The 15,787-nt window shown below is 38.8% G+C and overlaps 1 protein-coding gene across 9 annotated transcripts in view; it reads right to left on the bottom strand.

Annotated features, from left to right (window-relative positions):
• Window positions 1–1,948, bottom strand: part of PDE4DIP (phosphodiesterase 4D interacting protein) — a 224,333-nt gene extending 222,385 nt beyond the window's left edge. For all 9 annotated transcript variants that reach the window (XM_065895567.1, XM_065895596.1, XM_065895534.1 and 6 more), the window contains exon 1: window positions 1,716–1,948. In XM_065895567.1, the coding sequence (XP_065751639.1) occupies window positions 1,716–1,948 (233 nt within the window). The remainder of the gene's footprint in view (window positions 1–1,715) is intronic.
• Between the last annotated feature and the right edge of the window lie 13,839 nt (window positions 1,949–15,787).

Genomic DNA, 15,787 nt, shown 5'->3' with positions numbered 1-15,787 from the left:
AGAGTAGCACCAACCTCAGTGAAGTTTCTGACACTGTTTCATTTGAGTATTCCTGAAATGTTTAAAAACATTTCAAGCCTCATCACATCAACTAAGATGAATGTAGAGACATGTCAGATGAATAACTATTAAGGAAATAATGAAAGTATATACCTTCTATTTTAACAATTAAACCACAATTTAGAGAACTAATTCTAACACTACAAACTTTTTGTTACCAAAGACCGTAAGAAAAATCACATCTTTAGGATAACGAGTCATGACACATTTAAAATTTTGCAATGGTAATGCTTCTTTTGATGAAAAGAGTTCACCCCAGTATATATAAAGTAGTTAAGAAACTTTAAATTATAAATATATATTCAGATTAATTTTTTTTGTTTCAGGCTTTAAAAAACATTCCAAAGTAATCTGTGAAAAATATTCAACACACCATAGATACACATGTTTAAAAAAGCAATTATGTTTGGGCTAAAATTCCACTTTATAAAAAATCAAATAATGAATACTTCTTGCTTCATTCCTTCTTAAAAGCAATAATTTATCATGAGTTTCTTAATAGAAATGTGATTCCTTTAAGTACTGTTAACTGAATAGTCTGACTCAGTTTTCTCAAATAAACAGTGGACAGTGTGATGAATAAATACAATTGCCTGTGAATAAATTAAGTTTCCTCATTCACAAATAAAACATAGTCTTGAGCACAAAATACAGATCCCATTAATATTTGGTTCTGTAATTAATACTCAGAAGACACAAATCCTGATTTTATGCGTAGGAAACAGGCCTAGAGAAATGAAGAAACTTTTTTCAGATCCCAGTTAGTTAATGGCAGCTTAGATACTGAAACCACTATTGCCTTGTAGTTTGATTTGTGAGTGCTAGTTTCGCATAAAAGAATAAGCTAAAGATGCTCTGACAAGGAAATGTTTATTTCAAAAAGTCAGCAGCACAATCTGTCTCTTCTCCAAAGAAATAGTATGTATGGCAGACTTTCATCCTGCTGCTGCTACATGAAGAAAATTTGGGCCTAATTTGTCTGGTCTTCCAAGCCAGAGCAACGGAAGTGACTGGGTTTAGGTGGGGCTCATCCTGCTGGGCGTCATCCAGCCAACAGGCGAGGCTCCAGCTCTGCAGGAGAAGAGAGGTAGCCTAGGAAAGAACCAACCCCCACCCTGCTGTCTGTATCTAAGATTGGGAGGGGAAAAAAAGGATAAGATAAGGCAGTGGGTACTCTTTCAACTGTACACCCACACACATTTCCTGGTCCTTTATCTTCTTTACCATTCTTAGCGCTTCCAACCTGGCATGGCCTTCTGAATCATGTGTTGATCTCTCCTTTGACTCGACCCAACCGGCATGGCCTTCCATCTCACCTCTACCAACAAAGCCGTTGACTACACGTTAAGCAAAGACCTTGGGGAGAGACTGGGTTTCCTAAGCTTTAGTCCGGTACAATCCAGCCCCACACCTGTATTTCTAGGCAACTCCCTACTGTCTCTCCCCGACCTGTCCCCGCCACCAGCCCCATCACCCCCCTGTCCCCAGCCGTGCCCTCCAACTTGCTTCAAGCTAATGTCACCCTGTGCCAACCCCTCCCAAGCGCTCGGGGCTGCAGCCCGTGGGTCCCCGAAAGCATTTCTCCTAACCAGCGCAAAGGGCGCCGCCACTCCCGGTGCGGTCTGCAGCCTCCAGGGCTCCCGCGCCGCTCTCACCTCATCCAGGGTGCGGCTGCCGCGGCTGCCTCTTCCTCCTCGGCCGCTGCTGCCCAGCTCCCGGACGGCTCGGGATGCCGTCGTTCCCGGCCGGGAGACTGCCGTGAGGACTGTGGGGTTCGCGCCGTGTCCCTGGACCAGTAGGGCGCGTGGCGCGCCCGGCTGGACGCGCGGCAGCAGCGGCCGCAGTCGCAGCGGCGGCGGCAGCAGGACCCGCTGTCAGTCCTCTTCATGAATTTCACGGGCCTGGACAGCCCAATCCTAGTTACCGTCCTTGCTTGGTTTTCCTAAGGTCTTCCCGCACTGCCAGGGCGCATCCTCTGGGCGTGGATTACCATCCACTCCAGTTGCCACTGTCGTGGTGGAGACCTGGAAAGACCAGGCCTCCTCCGCGGCTGCCTCGGCCACCTGCTCCGCCCAGATTGCTTCGGTCCCTCTCGCACAAACGCCCGCCGCTGCCTCTTAACCCTCTGTCATCTCCCCGTTTTCTTTCCACCCACCACCTCAACCTGGAGAGCTTTTCATTTCCAGACCTGCTTTCTTTTTTCTTCCTGTCTGCTTCATTGTCACTGTCCTCAATCTCCAACCTCAAAAAGTTTCTCCTTTTCTCATTCCCTCTCTCCATATTTTCCTGGTTTTTGTCCTCCACCCTCCAAATCAGTCATCCTCTTATATTTTATATTATTCTCCTCAGAATCATTACTTCTCCAGGTTGTTGTCTAGCCTCCTTTCCCTCTCTTCCCTTCTTATCCCCTCATTTAAAATCTTTTCCTTTCAATTTTTCTTTTAGTTATTGTAAAAACCTTTCTCCTAAACAACCTCAATTTTCCTTTCCTTTGAGACTTTCTGATTGTCATTTTTCATGAAGAACTCATAGTAAAGTATATATAGCTTGGTATCCACCATCAAGTCAGAGGGAGTTTTCATGGTTAAAAAAGGTTCCTAGGTCAAATAAATCGTCCACTAAATGTTTGTTCTGAAAATCCTTTTCTTATATTCAAGTGTCCTCTAAGAATGGAAGCTGAGTCTCCAGCAAAGCAGAACGCTCCTGCTGCACTATTCTATAGAAGGCCCCCGCTTACTGGTTCCACTTAATTTTTCGACTTTACCATGGTGTGAAAGCAATATGCATTCAGTAGAAACCAGATTTAGAGCTTTGAATTTTGATCTTTTCCTGGGCTAGAGATATGGGGTAATACTCCCTGGTGATGCTGGGCTCCCAGTCAGATACATTAATAACCATTCTGTACCCATACAACCAGTCTGTTTTTCACTTTCTGTATAGTATTCAATAAATTACATGAAATATTCAACACTTTTTTATTATAAAATAGGCTTTGTGTTAGATGATTTTGCCTAACTGTAGGCTAATGTAAGTGTTTTGAGCACATTTAAGGTAGGCTAGGCTAAGCTGTGATGTTTGGTACGTTAGGTATATAAAATGCATTTTGACTTAAGGTATTTTCAACTTACAATGGATTTATAGGGAGGTAACCCCAGTGTGACCTGCAAGACCTGCAAGGGAGAAGGTTTATCTTTGTAGTGGGTACTATGGATCCCAAGGTTCATAGGCAATAGCCACTATTATTTTTTTTTTTTTTTTTTTTTTGCGGTACGCGGGCCTCTCACTGTTGTGGCCTCTCCCGTTGCGGAGCACAGGCTCCGGACGCGCAGGCTCAGCGGCCATGGCTCACGGGCCCAGCCGCTCCGCGGCATGTGGGATCTTCTTGTACCAGGGCACGAACCCACGTCCCCTGCATCGGCAGGCGGACTCTCAACCACTGGGCCACCAGAGAAGCCCAGTCACTATTATTGATTAACTCAGTGTGAATAAAGCTGAACTCTTCATAACTCATTTTTTCCTCCCAAATCTGCTCTTCAGTTCTGTTTCATTAACCCCAACACTACCATCCACTGAGTTGCCTAAGCCTCAAAACTGGGAGTCATCAGAGACGTATCTCACTCGTGAAACTCATCCAGTCTTTCATTCTGCTTCTTTACTATTTCTTTATCTTTAAGTAGTCTCTCCCATCATGATTCCAACTGCTTCCAGAAAATGACACTATCAGGTATCTCATTCTTTCTTTCAAACCTCCTAACTTAATCTATATCTTTACCTCTCTTTTTCCCCCAATCTATCTTACTGAAGCAACTTACTCTATCACTCTCATCTCTACTAGGGAATTCTTAATTATCTTTTGTTGTCTTAGTATCTTTGGCCTCCCTTTCTCCATTAGCTCCATGCCCAGGCTATAAACATGCTCAAGTTTCCTCATCGCTAAAGCAAAGCCTTCCCCCTCTAACCACCATCATATCTCTCACTTCCGTTCATAACCAGTTTGCTTATATGCACTGTATGCATTTGATGTCTATACTTCCTGACTTTACATATTCTTTGCCACCTAATTCTCTGAAATCAGGCTTCTAATCCTATTAGTTGAAGTTGCTCTCCTAGCAGACTCAGACTTTGGCTTTGTCCATAGGCTAGCGGTAGATTTTATCTAATACACAAATTGAAACAAATGGGGTTCCCAAATTTAAAATGAATATGCCGTCTTCATCAGTTGAGGCAGATAAACAGTTCAGTGAAGTTACTGCAAACTCAAAAGCTAAGAAGTGCTGAAACTTCCAGTTCCAGTTAAGATGGAGGGGCATGTATCAAACTGACTCTTCCCCCGCCTTGGGTGTGGGGATGGGTGGGATAGAATAGAATATATAAATATTTATAAATATGTAAGTATTACATATATAAATATAGAAAAATATAAAAACAACTCTTTGAAGGCACTGACGAGTAACCTAAGCAGACAGGACTTGAATCTATGATCCTTGAGAAGAGAAGCACATGAAATGAACTCCATATTCACCCTGGGATTTTTCTCCTGAGGGAATTTTCCAAATCAGGCACTATAGAATAAAGTCCAAATAAAAGATGCAGTATTACTGGGCTGAAGACTCAAATAAAGTTCAGAGCTGCCAAAGTGGCTGAGACTTGAAGGAGGACTCCCAGGGAGGGGAAGAATGGCAGAGAAGTAGTAGCTCGATAATCTCGGTACAAATTCCCCTCAAGATAGTGGCCAGTTTCTAAACCCAGCATACGCAAAACAAGATGCCAAAAAGCATACCAGGAAACAGCAGTTTGGAGGGTAATGAGCTAAGTAGAGATTTCAGCATCCAACACAATTTGGACTTCAAGCCTCTCCAAGGTAGAAAGACAGCCAGAGCTTTCAGTTGAGACCCCTTAAAAGGTCATACCCTTAGAGTAAGGGTAGTACAGTAATGAAACAGAATAGATCTAACAAAGCTTAAGACCCAGTCTTTATAGGATCAAAGTGATCCACTAGTATTCCTTCTGCCTACCAGAACAAAACTTAACTCTTCGAAAGTTATATAACATTATCCGGAGCCTCTACAATTTTTTCATCTACAATGTTTAGGATCCAATATAAAATTATAAGTCATGGTAAAAATGAAATTCAAATGACTAAACACTAAAAGTTAACAGAAACATACCCAGATATTAGAGCTAACAGGACTTTAAATTAACTATGACTAGTAGGTTTAAGTAAATAGAGGAAAAGATGGGCAAAAATGATAAGATGGATAATTTACTTCAATATAGAGTTGGCATCTATAAAAAATCAGATGGACATTCTAAATATGAAAAATACAATAAATGGAAATAAGAACCCATTGGGTGTGTGTAACAGCAGTCTGAATGCAGCAGAAGTCAGAATCAGTGAAGTGGAAGATAGGTCAATAGATGATTCCAAAATGAGCGACAGAAAAAAAGAAGAAAAAAAGAGCACAGCATCAAAGACACGTGGAATACAGTAAAAAAGTATAATATATGTGAAATTACAGTCCTTGAAAAAGAAGAGAAAGAGTAAGGGCTAGAAGAAATGTTCCAGTAGATAAAGACCAAGAATTTTCTAAAACTGGTAGAAGACATTGACTTCTCAGATTCCAGAAGTTCCGCAAACCCCATGTAGAATAAATGACCAATATCCCTCAGGATATTAGAAGCAGTTTCTAAAATTCTGAAATTTGCTAAAGAGAATTCTCCAATTAAAACAAAGGGGAGGGCTTCCCTGGTGGCGCAGTGGTTGAGAGTCTGCCTGCCGATGCAGGGGACACGGGTTCGTGCCCTGGTCCAGGAAGATCCCACATACCGCAGAGCGGCTGGGCCCGTTTGCCATGGCCGCTGAGCCTGCGCGTCCAGAGCCTGTGCTCCGCAACGGGAGAGGCCACAACAGTGAGAGGCCCGCGTACCGCAAAAAACAAAAAAAACAAAGGGGAAATCTTGACCAAGAGGCAGTTTTCACAGACCTAGTCAATTCCACAGCATTTATACAGTGGCAGGAGTCATTGTGCAAGGGCTGAAAATGAACACGCACAAGAGAGTATAGGAAATTATGTCACTAAACAGAGCCTACATTCAAATCAGCCTTTGGGTGACACAAGAAAAGGGGGCTCAAAGGGGAAATGAAAATTAATCAATTTTGATTATGCTCGTGTAAAATCAAAACCAATAAGCTCATTAGACTGATGAAATAAAATTCACATTTCATAGCAAGACAAGAAAAATTTAAACATAAAATTTTTCTCTGCCCGTTTGGGCCTCCACCCTCCCCCTTAGTGTGTGATGTGCATCTGCATTAACCAGACCTCCTTAGGAAGTTACATTCCTTCTTAAACTATAAAGGGTCACAATTCCTTAGGAGATAACCTTCCTTCTGCGATGACCCATGACCCACAACTCACTTTGCACCTGTAGATCTGATTGTGTAAACTGTCAATAATACATCATTTGACGTGTACCCCATTGTCTCAAAAACTTGTGTAACTGTGCTTTGACCTCAGAGCTTTCTGAAAGACTGTTTCCCAGCTTATAATCCTCAGGTTGGCTCAAGTAAAATTCTCCATTTCTTTCTTAGATCGACTGCTGATCAATTTTTTTCATCAACAATACCATAGTTAGTAACCTGAAAATGAGACTGCCAACCTGTAAATTTCTAAATTTTATAACAAGGCAGGAAGATCTCAAGTGTCCTTCCCTGAAAGAGGAAAGAATTTATGTAGGTGAGTTCCACTTCTACCTGCCACATTTTAAACACAATACCATAATTAACCTCTTCATGGGAAACATTTCTCTCAATGAGACTATGTTTACAAATCATAGATAACTGGCATAAAGCAGATAACTGTCATAGAACAATTAGTAAGCCAGAGAAGCTAACGCTGTAAAGATTTTTCTCTTCTTTCTCTACTCTTGACACTGAGTTTCTGCTATGATGTTTAGAAACAGCAAAGTGGTTCTGACATATCTCACCAAGTACTACACTGTGTTCTGATAACGCCATTTGTTTGGGTAGCTCTATGGCTTTGGAGTTGATGTTTTTATTTTAATGTTTTGGCTTGATTAAATTAATATTAATTTAATATTTTTAATAATTCAGTAGTTTAGTATTAAGTATCCTATTCATTTTGGATTGTTTGAAAGTAAGAGACATGAGAAATTTTGACTGAATCAATTCAAATTTAGGATACTAAATAAAATTTCCAGTGAAAACAGCTCAAGCTATACCTGATGAAACAACTCTGATTCTACCCAGGCACCTGTCTAAGAACACTGCTAGCAAAGACTGAGTAGCATAAGTAATTGGAGAATAATGATTTTTTGCATTTTAATTTCTGTGAACTTAGTAAAGGAGTCTGGATTTTCTATGGGGTTTAATTTACAAGGGATGGAGATTTAATCTGCCAACTTTATTTCTTTCCTGGAAATTTGATAATGAAAAAGGTTAATATCCAAATTTGAAGTATCTTCTGATAATGTACAATTTTAGTGTCTTTCTCCAGACATTTTATTTCATTACATAATTTTTAGTGTACTAGATTAGATAACGTAACAGGTTAGTAGTTTAACCTAGCAAATGGAATAGGAAATAGTAGGAATTATGTTTTTTGGCCTTGCTTACAGTAAGGCTTTGGAATTAAGTTAATATGGACTAGCTTGACCCATTTCAGAGTTTTCTTAGCATAAAATTTAACTATCTTCCTGTGGTTTTCAGAGTGGGGCCACATGAAGGTGGGGGAGAACTTGTCCTAATAGACTGCTATCCCCTCCCCAAGGAAGAAAGCCAACCTCTGGTTTGGCTTAATGGCAAAGCCCAAACGGCTAAGAGAACAAAAAGCTAGATGATATTAGGAGGAAGTTCTTTTGCCACAGTGCCCATCTTTCCATAATAGAGAAACTTCCATTTAGACTCCTTTTAGGGGAATGCTCCTTAGTCTTTCTCATCCCTTTCACTTATCATTCCTCCAGGAAGGAGTGATTTATCTGAATCATGATTTTTTCTTTAAGTTTTAATAATAATGAACTTGTTTTAGTTTTTTGTTTGCTTGCTTTAGTAATAAATTTGTTTTAAAACAAGACTTCAATATTTGATATCAAGTATATTTTTTAAAACCCTAAAATGACAGAGATTAAAAAAAAAAGCCCATAAAATCACACCCATTAGGATGGCTACTATCAAAAACAACCCAGAAAATATCATGTTGGCAAAGATGCGGAGAAATCAGAACACTTGTGTACTGTTAGTAGGAATGTGAAATGGTGCAGCCATGATGGAAAACAGTAAGGTGGTTCCTCAAAAAACTAAAAATAAAATTACCATATCCAGCAATCCCACCTCTAGGTATATAGTACCCAAAAGAACTGAAAGCAGGGTCTCAAAGAGATATTTTGCACCCATGTTCATAGAAGCATTATTCACAATAGCCAAAAAGTGGAAGCAACCCAAGTGTCCATCAATGGACGAATGGATAAACAAAGTGTAGTAAATCAATATGATGCCCACCCACATTGAGGAGACCAATCTACTTTACTCAGTTTGCCAATTCAAATGCTAATCTCTTTCAGAAAGACCCTCACGGACACACCCAGATAAAATGCTGAAACAGATATCTAGGCACCCTGTGGCCTCAATAGGAAGCTTGAATAGAACAAAAAGACAGAAGGCTGAATCCTCTCCCTCTGCCTAACTGCTTGAGCTGAAATATACACCATTAGTACTCCAGTTCTCAGACCTTCTCAGACTGGACTATACCACTGGCTTTCCTGGATCTCCAGCTTGCAGATGGCCATTCTAGTAGGTGTGTAGTTGTATCTCATTTTTGTTATATTTTGCAATTGTCTAATGACATATGATGCTGAGTATCTTTTTTATATGCTTATTTGCCATCTGTATATCTTCTTTTGTGCCTGGCCAGATCTTCTTATTTTTAATAGTTTTTTAAGATTGTTGAATTCTAAGTGTTCTTTGAATATTTTGGATAACAATCTTTTATCAGATATGTACTTTGCAAATACTTTCTCCCAGTTTGTAGTTTGTCTTCTCATTCTCTTGACAGTGCTTTTCACCCAGCAGAAGTTTTTTAATTAAAATTAAATGCACGGTTTCCCTGGTGGTGCAATGGATGAGAGTCTGCCTGCTGATGCTGGGGACATGGGTTCGTGCCCCGGTCCAGGAAGATCCCACATGCTGAGGAGTGGCTGGGCCTGTGAGCCATGGCCGCTGAGTCTGCACATCTGGAGCCTGTTTTCTGCAATGGGAGAGGCCACAGCAGTGAGAGGCCCGCGTACCGCAAAAAAAAAAAAAAAATCATTGCCAAAGCTAAGATTGTCTAGATTTTCTCTTATGTGATCTTCTAGTTTTATAATTTTGCATTTGCATTTCGGCCTGTGATCCATTTTGAGTTAATTTTTGTGAAAGGTATAAGGCCTATATCTAGATTCATTATTTTGCATGTGGATGTCCAGTTATTCTAGCACCTTTTGTTGAAAACACTATCCTTCCTCCATGATTTGTCTTTGCTCCTTTGTAAAAAGTCAGTTGACTATATTTTGTTGGTCTATTTCTGGGCTCTCTATCCTGTTCCATTGATGTATTCATCTATTCTTTCACCAATGTTACACTGTCTTGATTACTAAGGTAATGTCATCCTGTGACTTTGTTCTTCCCCTCCAATGTTGTGTTGGCCATTCTGGGTCTTTTGCCTCTGCATATAAACTTTAGAATCAGTTTGTGGATATCTACAAAATAACTTGCCGATATTTTGATTGGGATTGTATTGAGTTTATAGATCAAGTTGGGAAGAAATGGCATCTTGAAAATATTGAGTCTTCCTATCCATGAACATGAGATATCTCTCCATTTATTTAGTTCTTTTTTATTTCAGTTTTTTTTAGTATATCCCCAGAATTGTGCAACCATCAATGCTATCTAATTTCAGAACATTTTTATCACCCCCCCCAAAGAAACTCCATAGCCATTATCACTCACCATTTCCATTCCTATCACCTGCTCTCCCTCCTCCCAGCCCCTGGCAACCACTAATCTACTTTCTGTCTTTATAGATGTGCTTATCCTGGACATTTCATATAAATAGAATCATACAATATATAGTCTTTCATGTCTGGCTTTTTTCACTTAGCATAAAATTTTCAAGGTACCATGTCATAGGATTCCATTCATTTTTATTGCTGAAAATATATCATATTGTATGGAAATGCCACATATTGTTTATCCAGTTGATACACTTTCAGATTGTTTGCTTTTTTTGACTATTATGAAAAATGCTGCCATGAAGGTTCATGTACACACTTTTTTTTTTTTTTGCAGTACACGGGCCTCTCACTGTTGTGGCCTCTCTCGTTGCGGAGCACAGGCTCCAGACGTGCAGGCTCAGTGGCCATGGCTCACAGGCCTAGCCACTCCACGGCACATGGGATCTTCCCAGACTGGGGCACGAACCTGTGTCCCCTGCATCGGCAGGCAGACTCTCAACCACTGCGCCACCAGGGAAGCCCCCATGTACACACTTTTGAGTGGACATATGTTTTCAGCTCTTTTTGGTGGATACCTGGGAGTGGAATTGCTGGTCATATGGTTATAGAGTTAAACTCTATGTTTAACTTTTCGAGGAACTGCCAAACTGTTTAACTTTTCGAGGAACTGCCAAACTGTTTTCAAAAGTGGCTGCATGACTTTACATTACACACACACACACAATTCCCTTACCTGATACATGATTAGCAAATATTTTCTCACATGTTGGGGTCTGTCTTTTCAATTTCTTGATTATGTCCTTTGAAGCAAAACAGTTTCTACTTTTGATGAAGTCCAATTTATCTTATTTTTTTTTCCCCAGCTGTGCTTTTGAGGTCATACTTAAGAAATTATTGCTAAATCTAAGGTCATAGATTCATTCTTATATTTTATCCAAAGAGATACATAGCTTAGGTCATACATTTAGGTTGATATCAATTTTGAGATAATTTTTATATATGGTGTGAGGTAGGTGGTGAATATTTAGTTATATCAACATTATTTGTTGAGGAGATTATTCTTCTCCTCATTGAATTATCTTGGCACCCTTGTTAAAAATCAGTTGATTGCAGATGACATGATACTATACATGGAGAACTCTAAAGATGCTACCATAAAACTACTAGAGCTAATCAATGAATTTGATAAAGTAGCAGGATACAAAATTAATGCACAGAAATCTATGGCATTCCTATACACTAATGATGAAAAATCTGAAAGAGATATTAAGGAAACACTCCCATTTACCAATGCAACAAAAAGAATAAAATACCTAGGAATAAACCTACCTAAGGAGACAAAAGACCTGTATACAGAAAACTATAAGACACTGATGAAAGAAATTAAGGATGATACAAATAGATGGAGAGATATACCATATTCTTGGATTGGAAGAATCAACATTGTGAAAATGACTCTACTACCCAAAGCAATCCACAGATTCAATGCAATCCCTATCAAACTACCACTGGCATTTTTCACAGAACTAGAACAAAAAATTTCACAATTTGTATGGAAACACAAAAGACTCCGAATAGCCAAAGCAATCCTGAGAAAGAAAAACAGAGCTGGAGGAATCAGGCTCCCTGACTTCAGACTATACTACAAAGCTACAGTAATCAAGACAGTATGGTACTGGCACAAAAACAGATATATAGATCAATGGAACAGGATAGAAAGCCCAGAGATAAACCCACGCACATATGGTCACCTTATCTTTGATAAAGGAGGCAAGAATATACAATGGAGGAAAGACAGCCTCTTCAATAAGTGGTGCTGGGAAAACTGGACAGCTACATGTAAAAGAATGAAATTAGAACACTCCCTAACACCATACATAAAAATATACTCAAAATGGATTAAAGACCTAAATGTAAGCCCAGACACTGTAAAACTCTTAGAGGAAAACCTAGGCAGAACATTCTATGACATAAATCATAGCAAGATCCTTTTTGACCCACCTCCTAGAGACATGGAAATAAAAACAAAAATAGACAAATGGGACCTAATGAAACTGCAAAGCTTTTGCCAGCAAAGGAAACCATAAACAAGCAAAAGACAACCCTCAGAATGGGAGAAAATATTTGCAAATGAAGCAACTGACAAAGGATTAATCTCCAAAATTTACAAACAGCTCATGCAGCTCAATATCAAAAAAGCAAACAACCCAATCCAAAAATGGGCAGAAGACCTAAATAGATATTTCTCCAAAGAAGACATACAGATTGCCAACAAACACATGAAAGGATGCTCAACATCACTAATCATTAGAGAAATGCAAATCAAAACTAAAATGAGGTATCACTTCACACCAGTCAGAATGGCCATCATCAAAAAATCTACAAACAATAAATGCTGGAGAGGGTGTGGAGAAAAGGGAACACTCTTGCACTGTTGGTGGGAATGTAAATTGATATAGCCACTATGAAGAACAGTATGGAGATTCCTTAAAAAACTACAAATAGAACTGCTATACGACCCAGCAATCCCACTACTGGGCATATACCCTGAGAAAACCATAATTCAAAAAGAGTCATGTACCACAATGTTCACTGCAGCTCTATTTACAATAGCCAGGACATGGAAGCAACCTAAGTGTCCATCGACAGATGAATGGATAAAGAAGATGTGGCACATATATACAAGGGAATATTACTCAGCCATGAAAAGAAACGAAATTGAGTTATTTGTAGTGAGGTGGATGGACCTAGAGTATGTCATACAGAGTGAAGTAAGTCAGAAAGAGAAAAACAAATACCATATGCTAACTCACATGTATGGAATATTAAAAAAATGGTTATGAAGAACCTAGGGGCAGGATAGGAATAAAGACGCAGACCTACTATAGAATGAACTTGAGGACATGGGGAGGGGGAAGGGTAAGCTGTGACAAAGTGAGAGAGTGGCATGGACATATATACACTATCAAATGTAAAATCGATAGCTAGTGGGAAGCAGCCACATAGCACAGGGAGATCAGATCGGTGCTTTGTGACCACCTAGAGGGGTAGGATAGGGAGGGTGGGAGGGAGGGAGATGCAAGAGGGAAGGGATATGGTGATATATGTATATGTATAGCTGATTTAAAGATGTTACAAATTTTTTTTAAATATCAGTTGACCATAGTTGTATAAATTTATTCTGGACTCTCAATTATGTTCCATTGATTTATATGTCTAGTATCATACTTATTCTAGTATTATACTGTCTTGATTACTGTTGCTTGCAGTAATTTTTAAAATTGGGAAGTGTGAATCCTTTAACTTTGCTATTCTTTTTCAAGATTGTTTTTATTATTCTGGGTCCTTTGCATTTCTTTATAAATTCTATGATAAGCCTGCAATTTCTACCAAAAAAAAAAAAAAAAAGCCAGCTGGGATTTGATAGGGATTGCAATGAATATGTAGTTCAGTTTGTGGATTATTGTCATCTTAACCCCATTAAATCTTCTGATCCAGGTACATGGGATGTTTTCTTTCATTTCTTTCAACAATGTTTTGTAGTTTTCAGTGCATAAATCTTTCTTTTGTTAGATTTACCTAAATATTTCATTTATTTTGATGCTGTTATAAATGGAATTGAATTCTTATTTTTGGATTCTTCATTTCTAGTGCACAGAAATACAGTTGATTTTGCATATTGATTTTGTATCCTACAACTTTGATAAATTCACTAATTAATTATAAATTTTTGTGTGGGTTCCTTAGAATTTTCTATATACAAGATCAAGCCATTTGCAAACAGATTTAGAGTTTTCCTTTCCAATTTTGTTGGCTTTATTTCTTTGTCTTGCCCAACTGCCCTAGCTAGAACTTCAAATATAATGTTGAGGAGAATTGGGGACAGTGGACATTTTTGTCTTGTTCCCAATCTTAGAGAAAAAGGCTTTCCATCTCCCACTTTTAAAATTTTTTTAATATAAATTAATTAATTTATTTATTTTTGGCTGCGTTGGGTCTTTGTTGCTGACGCAGGCTTTCTCTAGTTGCAGTGGGGACTACTCTTCGTTGCCATGCGCAGGCTTCTCATTGTGGTGGCTTCTCTTATTGCAAAGCATGGGCTCTAGGCACGCAGGCTTCAGTAGTTGCGGCACACGGGCTCAGTAGTTGTGGCTCGCGGGCTCTAGAACACAGGCTCACCAGTTGTGGTGCACAGGCTTAGTTGCTCCGCAGCATGTGGGATCTTCCAAGACCAGGGCTCAAACCCGTGTCCCCTGCACTGGCAGGCAGATTCTTAACCACTGCACCACCAGGGAAGTCCCCAGTCCCTCATTTTAAGTATAATGTTAGCTGTGGGTTTCTCATAGATGTAATTTATCAGGTTGAGGAAAACCTCTTCTATTCCTAGTTTGTTGATTGTTTTTAAGAGGAAAAAGTGTTAGATTTTCTCAAATGCTTTTCTGCTTTTGAGATGATGTGGGTTTTGTCCTTTATTATATTAGTATGGTACATTACATTTATTGATTTTCATATGTTGAACCAACCTTGTGTTCCTGGGATAAATCTCACTTGGTCATTATGTATAATCCTTTTTATATGCTGCTGGGAATAGTTTACTACTACTTTACTACTTATCTTTGTGTAAGTCATATTGGTCTGTCATTTTCATTTCTGGTGAAGTCTTTGGTTTTGGTATCAGAGTAATAGTGGCCTCATAAAATGACTTGGGAGCTGTTCTCTCTTCTATTTTTGTTTTTCTTTCTTTTTTTTTTTTTTTTTTGGTAGGGGGAAGGGTTTGCAAAGGATTAGTGTTCTTTAAACATTTGCTATAATTCACAAGTTAAGGCTTCTGGACCTGAATTCTTCCTTGTGGGAAGTTTTACTACTACTACTATTACTGCTACTATGGCTATTACTACTCATTTAATCTCTGGTTATAGGCCTATTCAGGTTTCCTATTTCTTCTTGAATCAGTTCAGGTGGCTTGTGTCTTTCTTGGAATGTGTGCTTTTCATCTAGTTTATCTAATTTGTTGGCATACAATTGTTCATAGTATTCCCTTATAATCCTTTTTATTTCTATGGGCAGTAGTAATATGCCCTCTTTCATTTGTAATTTGATCATGTATTTGCTGGTGTCCCCACCAGCATCTCCTCCCCTAAAACAAAACCTCCAGAAAATTCCATTTGAGACAAATTTCAACAGTTACAAAGACCAACTTAAAAAAAAAAACAAACATAAAATGCCTCTGGTGCATTTACATAAATGTGGTAAATGGTATTTGCATCCAGTCTAACATGAATGTAAACTACCTTCTTGAGTTGTTTTTGTTCACTCTTCAAAAAAAGTGGTTTAAAATTTATACAAATTTTATAAGAGCTCTGGCAGCACTCAAATATCATCCAATATACATAATACCTGCTTCCCAGAGTGTTGAAGCACTTTAGAGGTTCAACTGAGGCTTTTGTCCTATGGGTATTTTTAGGTTTTCTAAGCAGTATTTATCATCTTTTTTCATAGAGCATATTAAAAAAAATCAAATAGCAACATAAAACTTGTTAAAAACCCAAACTCAATTGTAGTAATTTAAGCTGAAGTTTTGCCATTTGTGGTAACAAAAATGATGGATACCAACAAAAATACACTTCCTATCCCCAGAGTAATATAAAAATCGAATAATTTTATTTTTGGAGCAAGAACTTTTTCATAAACTGGGATACATACAACACACAGTCAGAAT

This window comes from Phocoena phocoena, chromosome 1, assembly GCF_963924675.1.
Source record: "Phocoena phocoena chromosome 1, mPhoPho1.1, whole genome shotgun sequence".
Lineage (NCBI taxonomy): Eukaryota > Metazoa > Chordata > Mammalia > Artiodactyla > Phocoenidae > Phocoena > Phocoena phocoena.
This window is presented reverse-complemented; position numbering and strand designations above follow the sequence as displayed.